The sequence below is a fragment of the Corvus hawaiiensis genome, chromosome 4 (genome assembly GCF_020740725.1).
Source record: "Corvus hawaiiensis isolate bCorHaw1 chromosome 4, bCorHaw1.pri.cur, whole genome shotgun sequence".
In the NCBI taxonomy this organism is placed as follows: Eukaryota; Metazoa; Chordata; class Aves; order Passeriformes; family Corvidae; genus Corvus; species Corvus hawaiiensis.
The window spans coordinates 13,947,954-13,970,800 of NC_063216.1; the positions used below are offsets into that span (position 1 = coordinate 13,947,954).

General features: G+C 40.9%; 1 protein-coding gene across 4 annotated transcripts in view; it reads left to right on the forward strand.

Annotated features, from left to right (window-relative positions):
* Window positions 1–22,847, forward strand: part of BORCS5 (BLOC-1 related complex subunit 5) — a 65,893-nt gene that overhangs the window by 27,368 nt on the left and 15,678 nt on the right. For 3 of the 4 annotated variants that reach the window (XM_048302765.1, XM_048302764.1, XM_048302767.1), the window contains one exon: window positions 17,740–17,897. The exons of the other annotated variant lie outside the window; for it this stretch is intronic. In XM_048302765.1, the coding sequence (XP_048158722.1) occupies window positions 17,740–17,897 (158 nt within the window). The remainder of the gene's footprint in view (window positions 1–17,739; window positions 17,898–22,847) is intronic. 4 annotated transcript variants of the gene reach the window in all.

Consider the following 22,847-nt stretch of genomic DNA (forward strand, 5'->3'; position numbering starts at 1 on the left):
AAAAAGCTGCACAGAAAACTTGAGCCGTGCCATGGCTCAGTTTCACAAGGACAGCTGGCTGAAATAAATGTACTGGATTCAAACCCTTCTTGTCCCCATAGAAGAACAACTTTCCTTTGATTATTGCTGATTTATACAAACTTTTCTCTCTTGAGTATGGGAAATGATCCAGTACTTAATTATTAGGCATTGTGGACCTCAAGGTTATGCATGTTATGTACACGTTTATCTCAGCTGGTTCTGTTTCAATTGATACTAATTGGTTTTGTTGAAAGCAAAGCCTCTGATAAGATGTCTTGTTATCAGGGTTCCTTTGAAGCTAATTAGACCCCTGAGACAGCACTGCTATATGTTTTTTAATTCCTGTTGTGAAAAAGAAGTGTTTATTTTCTTCACAGGCATATGAATTCCTGTATTGCAACTCTCACCTCCCTTATTGCATGGGGTGTACCCTACTGGAGGACAGCTCTGGGAAATTCTGCAGTCAATCTGTCCATTGAAACAAACCAGCCAGGGAGGTGTCAGTCGGCCAAACGCCACTAAAATTAGATGGTTAATTATAGTCAAGGTCGTTTGGGAATTTGTGTTCCTGTCAGTATTTCCGTGACCAAACATCCTATTTCTGGGTACTGGAAATACTCGCATGCTTCAAATACCATAAATAAGGATACCCCTAAAATGAGTGCAGGTGTGACTTGGCACCCAGGTTTCCTATGGAGCTGCATCCCTGCTTGTCAACCAAGGCTCATTTCACCTTTAGGACAGAGAAACAACTGCTGATGAGGTACCATCAAATGGATGTGCTTCTATCCCTCCAAATACATTCCCCCCCTTTTCCACCCAAGCTGTGTTAAGATACGTTTCAGTGCAAATGCTTGTAAGCAATTTCGGGCTAAAAATGTTCTTTGTGTATTCTGGAAAATCAGTCTTTTTTGGAAATTTTTTGAAATTGTATTTTAAGACTGGTGTGTATTGTTTCTGTTTGTGTAGGGTTTTTATGGCATGCTGGTTCATGTTACAGGTTTGTAGTGTTTCTGTGTGAGGTGTTGGTGCATCTGCCTGTCTGTTTAGTCATGGAAAGGGACAGGATAACCTTGAGGGCAATCTGTTGCAGTAGTGGTGTAGCATCTTATCAGGCCTTCAAGGCAAGAGTAGAATTTCCATTTATTTAGGCCGGCTGTCTTCTTGGAAAGAGAGTGGGGATCCCAGTAAGATTAAGCACTCTATTTTGCAAAATTTGTATTTGTTTACTTTATTTTTCAGCTGCTACTAATATTTTACAGTTTCAAAACAACTGGTATGAAAAGAGGAAATAAGACCTTGATCTTCCAAAATATCTCTCTAAAAGATGGCAACCTTCTCACTGAAAATTGATATAAAAAATGTCTCATTTGTTGATTAAAGTTAATTTGAGAGCCTGGATGTTACTTCCTCGTGGTTTGAGAACATATTTCTTGCCTGACCTTGACTGTGATTGTTACTTGTACTCTGCCTACTTCCATGAAAGCAGCCAAGGCTTTTAGAAAATCAGGTGATGAGGAGGAACTGTCTTTTTGTTAACATTTTCTGTATGAACTAGAAAAAATAATAAAGGGAACGAGAGAAGAACAGAACTTGCTGTTACGTAAGCGGATGTTGCAGGTAACCCTGTGGCAGCAGGTATCACTGGGATTTGTGAACTTGCAAGAGTAGTTGGATCCAAGTGATATTAGAGGCACCACTGAGAACTGGAAAGGTTGAAGAACCCAAGGACAGATTGACTGGCCTGTCTGATCACTGGATTCCTGTGCTGTGTTTGAAGCCAGGTTGTCATCTTGCCTTTCTTCCTTCTAGCAGCTGCCTCATGCCTATGGTGGCAGGGCAGGGAGTAATTTCCTGTGTTGTTTTTTCTCGGTGCTTCTCATGCTCTAGTACAGCTGGCATATGTTCATGGTAGTACTCAAAACTGAATTTTTTTTCTTCACTTTCTTTCTGAAGGTACTTGTTGTTCATTCTGCCATGTGTAAGCTAAAAGAACATTGTTCTTGCAAGCTTTTAAGAACAGCTGCCACCTTTTCCTGAACACTGGAGGAGCTTTTAGGACTGGTTTGCTAGAAAAGTGGGAGGCAGTAGGTTGGTGCTAGCAGAACATCTTCCATTTGCAGCAGACCTTTCCTTCTGGGTAACAGGACAAATGGATTTTTCTTGCTCCCCGATGCGCCAGGGAGGGATGCAGTTGTAGTTGCAACATATCCATTATCTGTAAGTTGAAGTTTTTGTAGAGTGCTTTCTCTTTGATGGAGTTGTATGTAAGAGCCACTCAGGGTAAAAGGTGTCTATTCACTTTCTTTACAGTCTTTATTCACTGCTAGACATTTCAGGGCTCTTGAGCTTTACTCAGCCCTTTAGGTTTTGTCAAAATTTTCTCTCCTTCTTGCTTTAATAGATTGTCCATGGATTCCATGTTGCTGGGACAGAAAGCAATGCCTTTCATTCAGCACTAGTTGTCTGAAGGCACAGGTTGGCATACTTCAGATAAATGTCAGCTTGGTTAAGGGGTATGGGGAACATGCCAGGCAAAAGATCATTTGCATCCTTTCTCTCCAGAAAGCTGGTGGCTCATGAGGAGAGGATGGATAAAGGAGGGAGGGGAGAAGAGGAAAACATCTGAGGTTCTTCATCAGGTGGGAGGAAGGTACACCAGCCCATTTATCAGCTGTGTCTGTTCACAACTTTAGAGCAGGCTAGGAAAGGATATAAGGAAATCTGTTAAAAAAAAAAAAAAAGAAGAAACCTAAGGTTAAAAAGATATGGGTCTACACTCCTGAATTTGTTCACATATGTTTTGTTTTGTTTTGTTTTCTTCTCTGCAGTATCAGCTTTTTCTTGTTCACAGGGAGACAAACAGACTCTTGTTTGAGGGGGAGGGGGTGGTGGGAGACCCGGGTAAGCAGCAAGGAATGTCCTGTTCATGGCCTCACTCTGCTCCAGGTCGAAGACATGCAAGGGGGAGGATTTTAATGTATAACGAGCAGCAAAGTGTCAGAAAACATGACAATGAAAACAAAATGCAGCCAGTAACCTTGGGGCTCTGACACTGAGCAAATGTTTATCAGAGGAAGATTCTGCTGGACATCACTGGATAAGAATGAGTTGATGTCACTCTTGGCAAGGGCAGGAGCTCGTTTTTTTCCACACAAACAGCACAACACAGCAAGAGGAAGGAGAGGGAAGGGTGGGAAGGAGGGGAGGGGAAAGAGGAAGAGGAGGAGAGAGCTGTTTGCTATAAATTGTTCTAATAAAAGTATATTAAAGCATGGCTTGTTTTGTTGGAAGGGGTCTCAGTGCTGGGACATAAATAGACAAAGGTTATGAATATACCAGGGCTCCTCCTACACTGTGGCTCTGCAGACCTGTACACAGATTCCTGACAGCTGTTGCGTAATTTGCTTTGACTTGCTCCCAGTCCAGAGAGTACTACACGCTTATTCCTGTGGTCCTCATTCAACAAAATCTCATTGGGCTTCAATGGGAATTTCTGCTTGAATAAAGAGGTTCAGCTTTTGTGACCTCTGGTAGTTTCGGTGCCTGGCCAATGAATAGGAGGATATCCCCTCACCCTCAATCTCTGTATGTCCTTTTAAAGCTTCATCATATTTTATGCTTCAAGTAATGCAGAGTTTTCTCTGTAGAAAAAGAGACTTATGTCACATAGGTAGCAGAACAGTGAAAGCTGCCTTTCAACAGGGACCACTCTGTAGCCAAGAAGTAACAACTGGTAGGTATGTGGTGAATTTGAAGGTGAGCAGTCTTGGAAAGCACCCCAGAAAAGATGTAGATATGATGAGTGGATGTAATGATGGAACAGTTCTAGAAAAAACTGCTTCTAGAAACAAAACAATCTTCTACAACCTAAAAAACCATGGGAAATCTTTAACAGCATCTAATCTATGAGTTGTCTATACTGAAACATCTACTGGTCATCCCCTGTATGAACGCTCCTGGTAGAGCATAGAAGTGACAGGGATTTTTAAAAAAAAAAAATTAAAAGGTATAACAAGAATAGGAGTTGTATGGTGTTTGCTCTGTGTTCATGCATTCTAGTTCAGAGCAGACTGTTTCTAAAGTGGCACAAGTTAAACTAGAAAAGAGTTCTCCTAGGCTGGAATCGGTGCCAGTACTGAGCCTTCTAGGAGTACAGATGTGAGGTCATGTTGTGTATCCTTCCTTTCCCTTTCCTCATCTTCACCGTGTACATAGGTTGCTATCAGCAACCTGAACCATCCAAACATCCTCTAAGGTGTTTGTGTGGATATCAAACAGCCCTTCAGGATACTGAGCACTTGTGGGAAGTTGGGCCATTCTTTTTCAGAACATTAAAGGGTTTAAGAACTGCATTGTTTGGAGCCCAAACTTTGTAAATCAGTTTAACAATTTACTGTGTTCAGCTGGCTCTCACCACCAGGCTTGTAGGGCTGCTGTGGCAGAGTAAGGAGGCAAAGCTTTACCTTTGACCCTCTTGGTATGGGATTCCCTCAGGTATGTGTGACCCTCTGGAAGCTTTTCAGTTTGATCACTTCCTGCTGGACCACGCTGTCTCATTCAGAATACTCTGTGTCTAGTATGGTGTTGATGGAGCAGATTGGAGTGTTCTCTGGTGAATGACCTCACTGGACTTGTGCACACTTGAGACCTTTGCAGCTCTGGGCATGAGCAAAAGAGCAGTGCACCAGCCTTCAAGGCACACTGGACAAGGAAAAGTTGTGGTTGTGTTGTGTTGTGTTGTGTTTGTGTTGGCTGGAGCCTTTGATAAGGGCAGGCAGTTTGACTTGGGAAGGAGAACAATCAGGTTTGGTGCATGTTCCACTCCTTTACTGAATGCTATCAAAATCAAACAAGTCATTTAACTGCTGCTGCAAGTGCTGTTCTCCTCTCCTAAACTAGGTCATAAGAAGGGGAAAAAGATGACACATTCGTTAACTACAGAGTTGGATGAAAACATTTAAGGTTCTAGTGAGTGTCTAAGAGAGTCTTAAGAAGTCAAAAGCTCTGGACTTTCAAGTTCTAACACGTTCTAAATTGTTTTATACGTTAACTTTAAAGAAGTTGAGGAGGTAGATACTGTTACATGTTGCTATTGCTTGTGTTTCTGTAGAGCTGGTTTTCCTATTCTTTCTGCAATCCAAGAAAAGATGTGTATGTATCTGCATTACCACAGTTTGTTTTCTTACTGCTTTTAGACTTTTATTGCTAGAGTGGAGATGTGGAGTCAACATGTTGATAGGTATTTATATTAGTAAGAACAAGAAATGCTTTGTAATTTCAGAACAAAAAATGGTTCTTCTGTTATCATCCCTGAGGTTACAGGTTCCCAGATGATCAAAATTCTTCCCCTACAAAGTGTGGCCTTTACTGAAATATACCTCTCAGTCTGTTTTTGTGTCATTTGAAAAAGCAGTGCTAAAATCACTGCAGAAGTGGAGATGTTTGTGTAGGACCCGATACGAAAACAGCATCTGGAGCAGCTACTTTCTGTTAATAGCTGGAGAATTAATTGCTGTCACTGTCACAAACCAAACTGTTGTTTCAATGAAGAGAAAGTGAGCTTTATGGGCATGTATATATATTAATATTAAACTCAGCAGCTGAGTAACTATTCAGTGTTTTTAATTTTATTTGGCTGTTGTGCTTATTTTCTAGTATTAGGAGCATCTGGTATTATATGTCCTTGTCTACCATAATTACTCTTATTGGTGGTATTCTGATGCTGTACATATCCATAACATGATGTATTTTTCTTTCCCTCACAGTGCAGGAAGATGATGCCAAGAGTGAATTCTCTGCTTGGGGAGGTGCTTTTATAAGTTTGCATGCCAGACTCTGCCCCAGACTGTGGAAGAATGTCTGTCTGTCTGTCTCCAGATCATCCCCAGAGCAGGAGAGTCGATCTAACAGCTGTGAGGAGGGAGGACATACCTATGGCTTTGTTTTGTGCTGCTTCTTGTTGGCCCCCTTGTGAGTCAGCTTAGCTCAGTGGGATGAGGAGATTCCAGGGGTGACAAGTAGGTAGTTTTCTGGTAGGTTGGTGGGCTCAATCCATCTGTGCAGGAGCTTAGTGAGAACCAGAACTGGAACAGGAATGGCAAGGAGGGGTGGCAGAGCAACAAGATGCATTTCATTTTTGGTGGCAGAGCACCCCAAGATCTACTCAGGATGTAGTTCTGAGAGTGTGTCTTTAACAGGGACAGGGGACTTTTCCAAATGCTGGGAGGCTTTCCAGCTGGAAAGGCTTTTTAGGTCTTGTAATGGACCTTATAAGTACCTTGAGGGAGATATGATTCAGGATGAGCAAAACTCCACCTGCCACGTATTTAAAAGCTTTATGGTGAAGTTTTGCTGTAAAATGACTGATACTTTCCATGACAGGCGTAGGAAGTAGGTTCATGCTGTGTGTGAGCACACCATCAGCAGGCTGTATATAGAAAAATAAAAAATAAGGGGGGATGTTTTTACAGCTGCACTGTTTTGAGGGGTTAAGTGGAGGAATGAATGAATTGCTATATTCTGGTTATTTCTAACTGTAGAGAAGTGGTACACATGCTTGAGTCAGGCTCAAGAAGCTCCCAGGCTTCCTGACCCTGGGCTGTTACTTCCAGCTGGTAAAAGCAGTACTCCTAGACTGCAGTTACCTAGAAGGACAGGATCACACAAATGTTGTCATGAGGTATTCAAAGCTTGCTTAAGTAGCAACTTATTTTAATAGTGAGATGATGCTCTTTCATAATATTTTTACTAATGAGTTCATTTACTGAATTGCAGAAGGAATGTAAACTGAGGAGGTGCAGCTTGCTTTATTTTTTTCCCCCTCCTCTGGGAATTTTAAAACACTTCCTGCTAAGGATTCCTTATTGTGCTTTGTCTTTCTTTAAGGCACTTTGCCACTTGACAGTATTTGACAGAAGATGATAAATACAGAGGTAATACAGAGCACAGTGGGCCACTTACTTCTGTGTAACTGCTGAATGTTTCAGGTGCCATAATAAGGCCCTCCAAGCTGAATTATTAGTTTTTTAAAAATACTGTCAGAAGTAAATAGTGTGTGTGTTGTACCCTGCTTCCCTCCCCAACTCAGCTTTTAGGTCATTTCAGTATCCTAAATTTAGTTGTTACAATTTTGTGCCAGCTCCATATTTCCCTCTGGACTTCTTAGTAGATAACCACTTACTCTAAAAACCAAGAGAATCCAGTTAAACTTGTTATAAGAAAAAGTAAGGAACAGTTTCTTAACTTCTGTAAAGTATATGCTGTATGAGCTATATATGTATGGATTATAAAATTTCAAATGTTTCCTCAGCCCCGCTTGGGCTTTGCTACTCCTGAGTAGTGCAGCCATTTCAAGTCAGGCTGGTAAAGCCTTCAGAGAAGAAATAAGTGTCATCCAAATTAAAACTGGATGTGAAATGGCAGCCCACATTGCTAGCAATGTGATGAGTGGGTTGCGTGTGAGAAAAGAAGACAAAGTAGAAAATGTCAACTCTGTTGCATTTACAAGTTTACTCTTGTTCTTTGCTATATCTTCCTGAATGCACATGGTAGAGATAAATCACTGTTCCTGCTACCTGTGGCCAGAACATGCCAATAATATATTTTGGACAATGCTTCTTTAACGTAAATTTTAAATAGTGCTCTTGAAAAACAGGCAAAGGCCATGACATGGCCATAATTCTTTTTATTATGGCAGTGTGCTGGTACAAAACTGATAGGAAGTAAATGAGTTGGAGTTGATGATCGCTGTGAGTCCCTTCCAACGCAGAATATTATGTGATTCTGTGAAAAGTGTTCATAGGTACCAAAGAGAAACTGTGTGTTTCGTGTATATAAAATGATGGTTATACCAGCACCGGCACTGGGCTTGGTTTGCAATTGCCAAGTATTGATGAAACATTCACCAACAGATCCTATTACTTATTTAAAAGGAATTCTTTTAGTGAAGGTTTTCTCTGCCACTTTTAAAACAGTTTTCTCCATGCATGGAAAAGAACCAAAATCGTGGTCTCGCTGAATCTGTTAGTAAATGGCCTGTTGATCAGTCTTGCTTCATGCCATAATGTGAAAGTAAATTGCAAAGAAGACTCTCAGATTTACATCTGAAGAAAATGCCCAAAAGTAAACTGACATTGCTGCCTGATAATTTTCTCCAAACTTCTGGGCTCTTGGTGAAAGCAGCACAGTGTATGTGCCCCCACTGAATTTACCTGGGGTTAGTGTGTGTACACAGGCTGGTTATTGTGGAGTAGCAAACGTACCCCAGCTTCACATGGGTGCCCTTGTGCTTACAAGTGATTTTAGATGTCACCTTTTCTCTAAACCACAAAACACTGGGTTTTTGTTTGGTTTGTTTGGTTTTTTTCCTGCGGGTATGGGCTGTGTCATGTGGATGAATATCCATGCACTTTTGCCTAAAATAAAATAAAATAAAATAAAGATTGCTGTGAGGTTTATCTTTAGTACTAGTTATAGAATCAGTTGCATGGATTTTTAGCTTGTAGATTTAAAAAAAAATTATTTAAAAGAAATTGAGTTTATTTGATCCTGTTGTCCAACTTCTCTTCCATCTACAGCCTAGAAAACTTTGCAGAGAGAGAGAGATACAAAAGGTAGTTCAGGTCCCATTTTTTTTAAGGAAGAATGGTGGATGTAAAGTTGAGACTCACTCAAGGCTTTGCACGCATAAAATAATTGAAGTGACATCTTGTTGCTGCTAAAACAGAGAAGTCCCCCTCTGTCTTTTCCTTCCCTTTCTCCTGGGACTAGCTCTAGTATTTGATCTCGTGGTGCCCTGATTCCTTTTGCTACCCTAGAGGAAAGAGAAAACCACAGGATTAGTTGTCTATGGTTTTAGTGGAATGAGTAATTTTCTGTGCAGGAGCTGTGGTGAGGCACATGATGAGGAAGGTGGGAGCTGGATCTTCCCTTCCATGGAGTACGAATTTGGGAGTCAGAAGGAAGAAGCCTCTGATTTGGCTCTGGCTTTTATGAACCTTTATTAGATGTCTGAGAATCTGTGTGGGAGAGGCTGTGTCAGTGCTCAGTGCTCAGCTCTTGTGGTGCTGTAGGAAATGAGGCTCCTCTGCTGCCTGTCCCACTGGCGTTCGGTATTTGAGGGCTGAAGAAGGGGAAGGGTGTTCTGGCACTGAAGTCATCAGGCCAAGGGACAGCAGCTTCCCTGTGGTCTCAGGTAAATCCTCTAATCTCTTGGTGCCTCGATTCCTTATCTTTTAAGATGATGTTAGTCTTCAGGCTTTTGGGTTTGCAGAGTACTTAGAATAACAGGGTCCGCTGTAGCCCGTGGGTATGACGTGCATATATGATCCGATGATGGTAGCTCTTGGGTCTCTCTTGGTGTGTTTTCAAGGAAAAAAGGTTGTTGCATAGCAGATACAATTTATTGCATAGCACAAGAGCATTGTCTCTCACTTGCCTCTGAATAATCCTGTCCTTTTTTTCACCCTTACGTCTATTTTTATACTTCGAGGTCTGTTGCAGGAAGTTGACCCTATGATACTGCAACTGTGTAGTCAAAACCACTTCTTTTCCATATTACTTCTGTGCTCTAGAAGTGAAAAGTTAGTGGGGAGATGGACTGAGTAGGATCTTGGCTGCTTTTAGTTGACAAAGTGCAGCTGTGTGCTTTCTTCAGAGTATATTGTGTACCTTTTTCCCTAACTGAAGCTTCAAAAGAAGCTTCCAGTTTTGTGGCAACCTCTAGCAACTTTTTGAAGATGGAACCCCTGGGCAATCTCGTACTTGCAGAGAGGTACATGTTATGTGACTCCAGGCTGAATGCACATGCAGATGGTGCATTATTTTCTCCTTTTGGACATTCAGGTTCCTAACAATCTAAATGAGACAGCATTTCTGATTTCTTTCAGCTTTGCTTCTTTTAAAATGGAAGCTTTCCGTTAAGCATTTTTTGTGTCACTGAGAGACATTTGTGTTTTTCAGCAGTCTTCAAAGTCCTGGTCACGATCTGGCTCCATTGTGCTAACTGCTGTGTGACTTACACAAAGCATGGAGCAAAAGTCATCACATGAGAGAAGCTGCAAACTTCAGTGGTGCAAAAAAACTCTGTCCAGGTTATTGGTTATGTGTGGCCATCCCTGTGTGACAGAGAAAGCTCTAATGATATATAGAGATCTTTGCAGAATGTAAGGCTTAAGCAAAATGAGCCTCCATAGGAAAGCAGAAGTATCACAAACAAATACTTATTTAACAATAATGATAACAACAGCAAAATCCCCTCTGAATCCAAGTTTCTCTAATGTAAGTTATGTGACCTCAATAGGTGGAAATGTGTAATAATGTGGGGGTTTGTCTTAAAATTGTAGCAATCTACACTTTTATAGAAGCCTAAATGCCCTGAATCTTCTTAATGTTTGTTTTTTAAGACACATGGTGGAGGAACAAGTGGGCAGGTGATTCATATATCTCGGTGACTAATGTCTTGCAGGCCATAACTTAGAGAGTGTTAGGAGACCCAGGTGGAGAATTCACAAAAAGAGCATGTTTGAGCTCTGTGGTCAGAAAAGATGCCTCTTAAACGATAGACAGGAGGAGAGTCCTCAGCCCGTCTGTCACCCATGCAGAAATAAAGGGTCACATGGTACCGACTCCAAAGTAGAGGGAAAATCTGCTGCTACAGCCAACATTCCTCGCAACAATACCAATGTGTTCTTTGCTTACACAATAGCTATTCAGTTTGCCTACAGTGATTGTGCTCTCCCACTAAAGTTCAAAGGAATTGAAAATGCCCAGGCGACAAAGCCAACTTTTGTTTTGGAGTGAATACGTGTTTTAGTACAAGGTATTTTTTCAGTGAGATTTTCAGAAAATTAACTGCTCTGAGAAAAAGATCGTGTGGTCATCTGCATTTCAGCTTAAAGATTTCTGGGTGAATAGTAGTGATTTTATTTTTATTTTATTTTTCAGTTTCTTTATAATTGACTTCAACTAATTGCTGTTTTCTTAAGGGTGGCCTGAGTTTTAAAAATTTGAGTGTATAAATGTTTATGTTTCCTAACTCAGGTGTTATTAAAAACACACAAACAAACAAAACCTTCCTCAACCAACCAAAAAACAAACCACCAAAAACCCTACAATAAAACCAAAACAACCTTCAGAAAAGTTTTTTTAACTGTTCAGGCTTTGGTGAAAAATTTAGTCTTTTCTTAGTTTTCAAGAATGAGAGAGGAAATACATTATTAGAATTCAAAGCATTTAGTCAGTAAGAGTCCTGTCAATCTGATTACCATATCTGTGTGCAAGTATTTTAATACCTTTTATTCTGCTGCACATAGGTGTGCAATTCTTTCTTTTCAGTAGGTGATGTTAAAGTGCTCCTGCATGGAGAATGTATGGAAATGAGCTCTCTATTTCAGCTAATAACAAGCTGCTGCCTCCAAACATGTGGAAGCAGCAACAGTCAAGAAGCAAGGTTCCGTCTTTAGGGCTGTAGTTTCATCTGTTTCTTGTGGGGATCTTTTTTTGGTACTTAGGAATCTTGAAGGTACTGGCAAAACAATCTTCCCGTGCAAATAGCAACAAGGAAGACAACTGTAATAGTTAATCCATGGCCACTGAGGCCAGACTGTATTTAAGAAGCTGACCAGACTGGGTAGCTTCTACCTAAGAGCTTTAAAAATGCTTGATATGAGACAAGTTGTGGGGTTGATTGTTTTTAAATACCCTTGGAACACAGGAAAATTCCTGGAGACTTGAAAAACATTAGTTCTTTTTGAGCTGAAACTAATGTTGCCTTAATGATAGTAAATGAAATGACTCCATTATATCTCTATCATTATTATTATATACTATAGCAACTGTAGTCAACTCAAATTCATGAGGGATAGAAGAACTGAAAAATTTTACTGTCTTGGATTAATTCTATGAAGAGGAATATCATAAAAAAATGAGGGTAGCAAGAGAAGTAGAGAATGGCTGAAATAAGTTTCAGGCAGTACAGGTGGGTTTGAAGAATGGGAGAAGGAAAAACAGTGTAGTTAAAGCAGTATGAAGGGACCTGTAGGCAAAAAGATACCCACACTCCAAAAACAAACAAAAAAATCCCCAAACCCAGGCAAAAAGAAACTTGTGTTAGGAGAACAAAAGATTACAAATTGTAGTGGGTTACATAGGAAGTCACCAGAAAACCAGAACAGAAATTTCCTTCAAAATGGTTTTCTACTTGTATGTACTTAATAAAAGCTTTTTAAGTTCTCTAGAAGCTTGCTGGAGAGTCTGTGGGATTGTCTTCAGAGAAGACTTTCAGAGAAGCATCATTCTTTACAAGGATGAAGGAGACGTATTGACAGAAGAGGTTTTAGAAAAAATGGTAATAAACCTCCAGAAACAGGTACCAAGCATCAGGAATGCCTCTGTCAAGCTGACAAGCCATTGCTGACTGTGGTGTGGAATCTGATGCTTTATTTAACCTTGGTCTTGGGGGAGGAGGTGATGACGTGCAATACACTGTAATGCACACTCTTTAAAAGGGTGTTGGTGATTAGCAGGTCCTGCAAAGGGGTAGCAATTAAAAAAGCAACTGCATTTTTAGAGGTGTAACCAATACACTCTGGAGAAGAACTGACTTGGCTTCTAGAGGGAAGTAAGGCCTCAGGTTAGAAGCATTTGAAGGTATTACAGAGGTAATCAAAGAAATAAAGTCATCTCTGGGAGAGGAAGCTGATTAGTGCGGTTTCTGAGCTTGGAGAGATGCTGGAATGAAGTACAACCTGCTCAAACTTCTGTTGTGTCAGCACAATAACAGAGCGTAAAGCAAATGAGAAGGGTTTTTTTCATGTTGTGTAAATAGGCATCATACTTATTGTCACAGGATATTGTGGAGATGAAGGTATCCCTTTCAAAAAGGAGTAGTGAAATTCAAGTATCGACAGCTTCGTTGAGCTCAGTCTTTTCTGCCTGAAATTTTTATTAGTAACTTGGGAGGTGTATAAGAGATGGGGGTTTTTTTAAATGTCCACTGTTGTCAGATGTTGGAAGTAGTATCTGGGGAAGATAGACTTCTGGTCTGATTTAAGAAGGTGTAACTTCTGAAGTCCTCTCTTAGATTCCACAGAAAGATTGGTTAGCTGATGACAGCAACTCTTTCTGGCCTTAAAATTAGTAACAAGACCCCACAGCATAATATGCTTTGCTGTCTGTAATATTAAGTTAACAACCTACTGGTTTTCTTTTTGTAATGCCTGCTGTTACTGGTTGAAAAGGGGATTGACAAGTGGAAATACAGAAGTCAAAAAGAAATATTAATGCTTTTCAGGTTGGAAAGCATTCAAGGTGTTGGGATTGCTCATTAAAGCAGCAGAATGTAACTATGGTGGGGTACTATGTTCTGTATGTGAGTAGAATCAGTATTGCGTGAAAAGCTTTCTTTCAAGAACTTCACTTCTAGTCATAAAACTGCTTTTTAAACTAACAGCTTTCTTCTGCTCAGTAGGATATGATTTGTTGGATGTGTATGTTGACCTGGAACCAACAAGGAGATGACTAAGTAGGAGGAAAATGGTTTTAACATGCCTCTGCTTTGCCAAGGAATATGGAAACAATAACAGATTTGTCAAGTCTGTGGGTCAGCTAGCCTTGTAGTGATATGTGATATTTCTCTGTGCACGACATACTTGGTGTATTGAGCTGTTTTTTTCTGAAGCACCATTGTGCTTTAGAAATGTGACTCTGTCTCAGCTGCTGTTTGTCACCTCCCAGTCATGCTTTTCATTGACCAGATGTGTCTGAGTAGGTAGGAGATTTTACTTCTCTTCATCATGGCAGGCACAAAGGTGGTCTGTGGTCTTCCTTGTTTGATGGTGGAATTGGATAGCCAGGACTGTGTAATGTTTGGCACTTGCCAGACCCTTCTGGTCCATGCACTGGAGCTCTGCAGGAGGCCTTCTCCCATTCTCCTGTTCCTGTTTCCCCAGCCACGACACCCCCCGTGCTGCCGTCCCTTGTGATGCTGGGGTGTGTTGTATCACTCATGTGCCAAGCAGCCTCTTCCCAAGGCTCCAGACAGTGCACAGAGGATTCCTGGTGTGGTTCCTTCTTTGGAAGAGAACCAGCAGCTTGAAAAATGAGTATTCAGTTTAACAAGAAATGAAAGCTCTTGATGCTGTTTTCTTTTCATTTAAGAGCAGAACTGTGCTCTTGGGGGGCTGGGGAGTAATAATCCCACAGAAGAAGTCACAGGAACACCATTTCCTCAGTGCAGAAAAGATAGTACCCCAGTGGCTGGTTGCTCGCTCTGAGATGTGCTGGTGGCCAGGTTCAAGTTATGGATATTTCAGGAGCGAGCCTGAACCACTCAGCGATCTCTGTTTCTCCCCTTTTTGGCACTTGTAGGAGTGACCTAATAAATATGTTACTGCAACAGATGTGATCTCATATCCTCTTACAAACCACATGTAGACCAGTCACTGAGGGATGGCCCTGTTCAGTGGAGAGGTCAAAATGTGGGACAAGGCTTTAAAAAGGAAGCAATGATATTCAAGAGGAGAGATTTTTACTAATACGTTATGTTATTATAATATAAATAAGGCTGCTAAAAAGTAAAATGCGCGAATTAATTAAATCATAGAATGCTTTTGGTCGGGAGGGACTTTTGAAGATCATGTAGTCCAACCACCCTGTCATGGGCAGAGACATCTTTCACTACCTTTCACTAGATGAGGTTGCTCAAAGCCCCATCCAGCCTTACCTTGAACACTTTCAGGGATAGGCCATCCAGCTTCCCACCACCCTCATTGTAAACATGTCGTCTTTATGTCCAGTTTAAATTTCTTCTGGTTTAAAACTATTGTCCCTTGTCCTGTCACTTAAAGGCCCTTGTAAAAGTCTCTCTTTGTCTTTTTCACAAGCACCTTTAAATATTGAAAGGCCATGATAAGGCTCTCTGGAGGTTTCTGTTTTTCAGGCTGAACGACCCCAGGTCTCTGTCTTTCCTCACAGTAGAGGTGTTCCAGCCTTCTGACCATTTTTGTGTCCCTCCTGTGGCCTTGCTCCAGCACATCCATGTCTATCTTGTGCTGGGAACCCAGAGCTGGATGCAGTGCTCCAGGTGGGGACTCACCTGAGCAGGGCAGAGGGGAATGTTAGTCAGAAATGTTAATATTTATAGCATGGTTAGTAAGTGGTTACAGTGAGCAGCAAAAATGGTGGATTGTCTTTCTGACAATGGGAGTTTCTGCCAGGCTGCATGGCCTTCTTTGGCTGTTGTTTACTGTACTTTTTCCTTTCTTGCAAGTTGAAAATAAGCTAAATTGTTCTCTGGCATTGTTGGCATTACCTCAGAGATCTTTGGAGAAGCTAATTCCTTTGGTTTCTCCCTACTGCATCACCCAGAATAATATCATAGTCTATCTTTAAGCAGCATATGATGTTTGTTTTTTATCCTTAGTCCAAACATTTGTACTGGATTGTACTTCCCCCTCTGCCTTCTTACGAAGGAATTCCAGCTGAATAGGGAATGTCTCCCTTCACTCGATCTTGTGTTTTTCTGGATAGGATATTAGAGGCTTAGGTTTATTAATTTTTCTTTTAGCATCCTGTAACCTGTACAAGGCTGTAAGTACATGAGTTAAGTAGCATATTCTTTATTAGCTCATTTTACAGTCCTTGGCCTGTTCCACTTCAAAATTCTCATAAGCAGCATAAGTTGGCCAAAGTACATACTTCATGTTAATTAAATCTCTTAAACAGTGTCTAATTTTCTTCTTCCTCTTGAAGTTGGTGAGAGATTAGTAGTAAAAGAAAATTAGTTCGTTGATAGTATCATGTATTTGATCAGTGCAGAGACAGGATAAGTGCCTCAGGTGTATGGTGAGCTCTTCGTTCCTATGTGAGCATTCAGCATGTTATAAGTCGACAATATTATTTGAACATTCATACTAACAAGATAATATTGTAAAAGATCACAATTCATGAACTGAGGAAGCACTGGAACATGAAATATAAACTATTTAAAAAAGTCTTATTTCCTTCAGTGGGTTTGTTCCTGTCGGAGTACTTTACCTGAAAGTAGATTTGAAAGATGTGCAACTGATATTGATGAATCAAAGATTTTGTTTGAGATTATTCCCTCCAAAACCTAAAAAATTATTTGACTGTTGCTAATACAGGGTTTTGAGACTAAATGGTGAATGTTTGTTTCCTCTCCTGACCTCTTGACTGTGGCAACACAATTGTAGTGGACAAATCAGTAAAACAAAATTACCTTTTTTATTTATCTCTTATGATGACATTTTGTGTGGAGAGCAATTGAGAGCATCCCAGGAGAGTAAGATGCTGAGTGTTGATGAAATGTAAACCTGCTTCTTCTTCATATTTGATGAAGTTACTGTCCTAGTTTTATTTTCATTTTGGTCTGGAAATGTTTTCAGAAAGGTTTAACTTGCTCATATTCATAAGCTGCTTCTTACTTGCATCTTGGTTTCTATCTTGTTCTTGTGCTTTGGCAAGAACTCGATGTTACCAGTTGGAGCTTCCAATAGGCATGGGGGCCATTCAAAATACTTTCCATTTCCCACTGAGGTACATTCTTAGAAGAGCTTTTCCAATCCAAATAACTGGCATTTATTACTTTTTAATTGCTTAGTGTGATACTTGCTTACATTTGCTGTTTTAATGTCTTTTCCTGTCTGTAAAATGAGAGTCCCAGAGGGCACATGCATGCAGTCACTGAATTCAGTTTACATAGCTTGATGGATGTTTTGGGAAAAGCATGCTGTGTGTATGTGCAGTTTGTCACAGATGGTGTCCCAACAAGAAAAAAGTTGTGCTAATGCTGAAGGAAAATCAAATTAAAGTAAGCAAATGAAATGGCAAAAAAAGGGTGGCCTGAGAGCTTAGTGTCATTTTTTCCAGCTGCTATGGGGAAGGCGGTCAGTGTGGCACACACATGCTTGAGCTCAGCAAACATTCTCAAGTTGCGCTATGTAGGCAACAAACAATGGGCAGGAGAAATTTCTCTGGGCAGTTTTGCTCCTCTGAATATTACCAGCGTCCCACTTTTAAGTCCAATGTCTTTTTTTTGTGAGCTTTTTGTGAAATCTGGTCATGCTTGTAGGTAGGAATCTTAATTTCATATTAAAGAAACAAAAAGAGGTATATTGCTAGTCTTTGAGAGTGTAAAGAAAAGCCTTAGAAGGTAAAAGAGTTCTGAAGCTTTAAAAAAGGCAAGGTAGGCAAAATGCAGACATGTCACCCCTAATAATTTAACTTAAGGTGGGCTATTTGTTTACTCAGGTTTATTTTGGGGGACCAATGAATTTTTAGAGCTCTGGTCTTGGCACTGTGAGTCTGGTGAAAATAGTATGAGTCCAGTGCCCTTCTGGGAATGCAGATCTCAACTCCTTTTGGCATACATAGATGAGGAGAGGGCTCATTCTTCACAGTTTAGGATTGCTTGTGGAGGAGAAAAAACGGGACTTGCATATGGCTGAAAACCTGGGAGATGTGCTTTACGGACCTGCATTTAGAGTCTGTTTAGGTTTTGTCAGGGAGGGCCAAGCTTTATGGCAAACTGTTCTATGCACTGCTATAAATTTGAAACATCCTTGAATGATTCTGAATTAGCTTTTCATCACCCCTCATAAATCTTGTCTGCTGGGTTTGTTCTGCTATCTCTTGGATTGCAGCTAAACTAGTTGTATGAACGGTCAGACTCACTCTGGGCCTTCCTTTGCTCTGTAGGACTCCTCAGTGGGCAGACGTCTCCGACCAATGCCAAGCTGGAGAAGCTGGACCCGCAGCAGGTGCTGCAGCTGTGCCTGCGCTACCAGGACCACCTCCACCAGTGTGCAGAGGCCGTGGCCTTCGACCAGAACGCGCTGGTGAAGCGCATCAAGGAGGTGTGGGGCGGGGAAGGGCCGGGGCCGCGTACCGGGAACGTGGGGGCTGGCTCGGCGTGGCCCTGGGTCCCTTGCAGCCGCCTGCAGAGCAGCCTCTGTAGGACAGAGGAGCCCTGTGGGTGTGCCCTGCAAGTGTCCCTGGGTTCTCACTGTGGCTACTGTCACGTTGTTTGTTTGCTGGCTGTGCCTCAGGAGGCCTGGCTGTAAGCAGCGGCTGCTCCTCTGGAATGGCAAGTGCTGCAAGCAGCTCTTGGGGAAGTAAAAGATTACTGAAGCTTTTAAGGTAGCATTCCTTGTTTACGCCTGTATAGCATACATTTTATTATGCCCCATGGTTAGGCTCAAATTTAAGGAAGGAAACAGTTATCTTAACATCTTCTATGGCTGGAGAAGGTAGTGGATTTGTAGAGCTAGACTTGTTTTCAAAGCCCGTAACATGCCATCTCATTTCTGACCTCTATGGCAAAAAGGTCTCCTGTGCTGCTGCTTTTACCACTAAACCATCATTTGGAAACCACTGATCTGTTTAAATATTGAATTATACTATTTGGTATTGAATTAGTTCCTGGGATGAGCATCCTGCAATGGGATTGTCTTTCTCACATGTGACTACTGATGTTGGAAGCAGTAGAATGGCTGCCAGATTTATTTTTTTGTTTTAAGTCAAGACAGACTGGCATGAGAGGGAAATATTGCTTGAGGTGTTTTCTCAGATACTGCCAGATGTGCAGAAGAGCTGGTGAATGCTGCATATGTCAAAAATCCTTGAGACCAAATACCTTTTCAGTGTCAAAAAAATGTTTTTGAGCATGTGGTTAATTTTTATGCATGCAGTATAAACACTGACCTTGATTTGTTGTTGCTCTATTGGTTTAGCGTTAAGAAAATCCCACATGACAAACTGGGTAATAAATTTGATTCATGGGCTGTTTTGAGAAGCTGCTGTCATCGTGGAGTTGTAAGTCCAGAATAATGTGGGAAGCATTAAAAAGGCCTTTTTACTTTGGTGTCTCAAGATCTAAGGCCAGCTATTACACAAGATGTAAAGATATTTGCAGATGTTGGTGACTCAGATCACACAATCTCAGAAAAGGGATTTAATTGCCAGCCTAATGACAGTGTACTGCATTAATCCAAGCAGATTGTAATTCTTTTGGCTGTTAAAGTGTGAGAGAGAAGAGTGACATGATTTAAAGTCATGGTAGACACCACCAGTACAATCTTCATTAATTGGTGTTTTGTTTTAATTGATTGGGTTTGTCTTCTACACGGCAAGTGGCAGAGTCCCTTTCAAATTAGTTACGGTGGTCTTCTTCCAGTTCGTAAGGCTTGTGATTATCTTTCATCTAAATAAATTAAATGATGATACTGTTATTCTCACTAGCTTCTTTATAAAAGACTCCACTGACAAAGTGATGGAGAGATGGGGAATTCTCTAAGTCAGGGAACTGACAAATCAGCTGTGGTTTGTTTGTTTTGTTTGTTTTGGGGTGGTTTTTTTGGTTTTTTTTGGTTACAACTTTTAAGTAACCTCAGATGCTTTCAGTCCCTCTGCCAGATCTGGTGGGTTTTTACTGTTCATTTTCCTAATAATTTTTAAATGTTTTTCTTTCTTTGGCTGTTCTGCATGTGTGTTCTGGAGGAGCTGGGTGGGACCCACTCAGCTTGAATCATTCTTTCCAAATTGTTTGGGCTTTCCTTGATGCACTAAATCCAACCACTGCTGACAGTTGTTGACAACACAGGGTGCAGCTGAACCAGAGCAGGGGATGTCTCTCCTTACAAGTGTAGACAAAGGAAATCGCCTTTGGCTTCACCCATTTGTCAGCAATGATTTAGTTTTGCCATGTACACAAAGCTTTGACCCTTAGTAAAGCATAAAAATGAAAGAGAAAATCAAGTGTATTGTGAAAAGCAGAATGTGTGCACGAGCTGAGACAGTAAATTCTTTTATCCTCATTTTGGTAGCCTTTCCTTTTCCCTTTCTTTAACACTGTAAATACTGAAGTGTTTTTCTTCTGATAACAGACTTGTCAAGTGACTAATGTTTTTTAACTTTCTACAAAATGTTAGTGAGCTTCAGTCTGATTTCCCACCATTTGTCTGAGGTGTGTTCACTTCTCAGACTCTCACTAACTGTACTCAGCGAGTAATAGTCCTGCTGTATAATATGCTATACTCACACTGCCTGCAGCCAGGATTTTTTTTTAGTCTTTCCTTGACAAAATGTCCCAGGGCAAATATCTTTTGTCCATTGTCTGTGTTGCCAGGAAAGAAGTTTCCTGGATTCTGTCAAAACTCAGAAGTACTGCTGTAAATTAATTGGTCCTCAATAACTCAGAATTGACTGGGGTGGTTTGTAAATCAGCACACATTGAATTACAATGGTTCTTCATAGGAGAGAGAATAAGCTAAGGGAAAAAGCCCTACTTGCGTGCCAGTAGTGACTGCAGATCTGAGCACACCCAGCTGACGTTCCCTACCTTCAGGGAGCAGTATAGTCTTGCTTTGCTCTCCATCCCATTTCCCAGTTTAGCCAGAATTGCTTTGCAGTGTTGGCTGGATCCATATCTGCTCCTAAATGCAGAACCTGTGCAACTTCCCGGTGGCTGTGACTGTTCTCTCTCAAGCAGAAATACGTTTATGCAATGTATTCCTTGAAGGGGAAAGAATTGAAGATATGAATGAAGGTGGTTGACTCAGGTACCTTTTTTCAGCAGTTCTTCATACCAGAATGAGTTTTGGTTTTGGAAGGGAGTGATTTTTTTTTATGACAAGAGGTTTTGTTTTCACTGTCAAGAAAAAAAAGGAGGATGTGCTTGCATCTTTTTAGGGAAAATATTATAGATTTGCATGGTAACTCTGAAGTTTTGAGGAACTCCACCTGCTGTGGGTTTGATAGAGCCACGTGTTCTCTTCACGAGGAGTGTCTGCCCCAGTTTTGTGATCTGCAGAACAGAGGGTTTCTGACAAGATTAGCTTGAAGGCAAGTGTTGACCAGCTCTAAAGGTATGGCTGGAGGAAAAGCAGCAAATTACGTGGAGAGAGGACTACTTTACATTAAGTCCTTACCAGTGAAAGTCATCTGTTTTGGGTGCCAGGGAGAGAATTTCAGGAGTCATGTGATAAGGGATGGTGAATACCAGGGAATGGGAAACAAGTAGAATAGGTAAAAGCTGGGGAACAGTGCTACTTTTTCAGAAAGGGCTCATGATTTGGTGTGTCTTCAAAACAGTCTGGTTTCAGCGCCTTAAAAAACAATTATTTGTGCACAAGGTGCGAAGCTTCTCAAAAATCACATCTTACAAAATATCTGAAGGTAAGCATCCAAAAATTACTAGTCACACGTGAAAATTGAGGCCTGTCTTTTTTATGTGAAAGCAAAAGGGAAACTGAAAGCCCTCTAAGCTCCTTTCAAAGACACTTTGAGTGAAAAGATCTTCAGCATTTCTTATTAGACTTGCAGCATTGTCATGGGGGTTGTGGTTTTGAGTATCCGATGTACTCTTGAAGGCAAACCAGTTCCTAGATACACTGTGCTTAAAATGTATTTGAAAATGGATTACTGGGAGGGCTCTGGTGCTTTGCCTTGAAAACAAATGTTAATGCAGTGTTATTTGTAGCTTTTATTGCTATAGGAATCCCAGACTGCCCATCATTTTGAAAACAGAGCAGTTTTTACAATACTAGATGAAATTTTAAATGTCTCAGTCCAAGCTGGCACACATCTATGCAGGGGAGTTGGGGGAAACCCCCCACATTTTCAAATATAATAAATATTACTTCTATATTCACAACAGTTAAATAAATTTTGTCCAGGCAGGCATTAATATCAGTAACTGGTTTGCCATGCAGCAAATTGCAGTGTATGGGTTGTTTCATACCTATGAATTCTTCTATGGGAATAGCTCATTATTTTGAACAAATACTCCAGAACAGCCTGAACATGTATTTGACTTGGCTTGGTTTCCTTTTTTTTGGGTTTTTTTTTTTCTTCATCAGCTTGCTGCAAAAAAGTAAATGTGATAGGCTTCTCTAGTATTAAGTTAAATTATCCAGAAATACATCCCTTAATATTTGGCAAATAAATAACTTTTGCAGCCACACAAGCACAGTATCACATCTCCCAATATATTTCAGCTTTTTAAAAGTATGAGCTGAAGTTCAGTCATTATTTCCTATAAGCAGAAAATCTAATGCATTTGACAAGAAAACCACTTTTATACACCAGCATTATATACAAGCATGTTGGAGCTTATCTCATGCATTTAATACTCATAGATTGTGATTCAGCTATTCTTGTCACTGCATGTGCCCAACAATTTGGGGATTTAGGGATTTCAGTTTATCTTTTTGTGAATGCTGTGTGGCCTTTTGACCTTTATTTGCAATTACATTGTTTCTGTGACATAAAGTGGTTTTTTATCAGGGACACCCCATCATTTGTGGCAAAACCTGCTGGGAAATGTGGTGTGCAGAAGTCATGGACATGGTTTTGTTCACCCTAAGGGAATGATGGGTTTGCTGTGGGCAGGGCCCATGGCTTTAAACCCCTCTCCTTAGGGGTGGGAGGGCTGGCTGTGGTAGGGAGAGCTTGTGGAAGTCTGATGTTCCCTGCTGGAAATTTAAGGGCAAGGTCCCTTAAGGTGGTGATAAAGGGAAAAGCTGTCCTAAGTGCAGGAAGCTGTTCCATGAGCAGGAATGAATGAGATCTGGGCCAGAAACTTTGGAAGGATGTTGCCTGGCTGGGGACTATGTCAGGCAAAGCTGTGGTGAGACTCAAGGTGCACTTCTGCTGTAAGCACACAGAGCTTCTACTGTGTGAAGCACCACAGGCACTTCTCCTAATTCCACCCCTCCATGGGCAGAAAGATCTGAAGTGCCTGGGATTCATCGCATGCTCCAGTCACAGCTGAGTAGTGTCCCTTCAGGGAATGGACTCAAATAAAG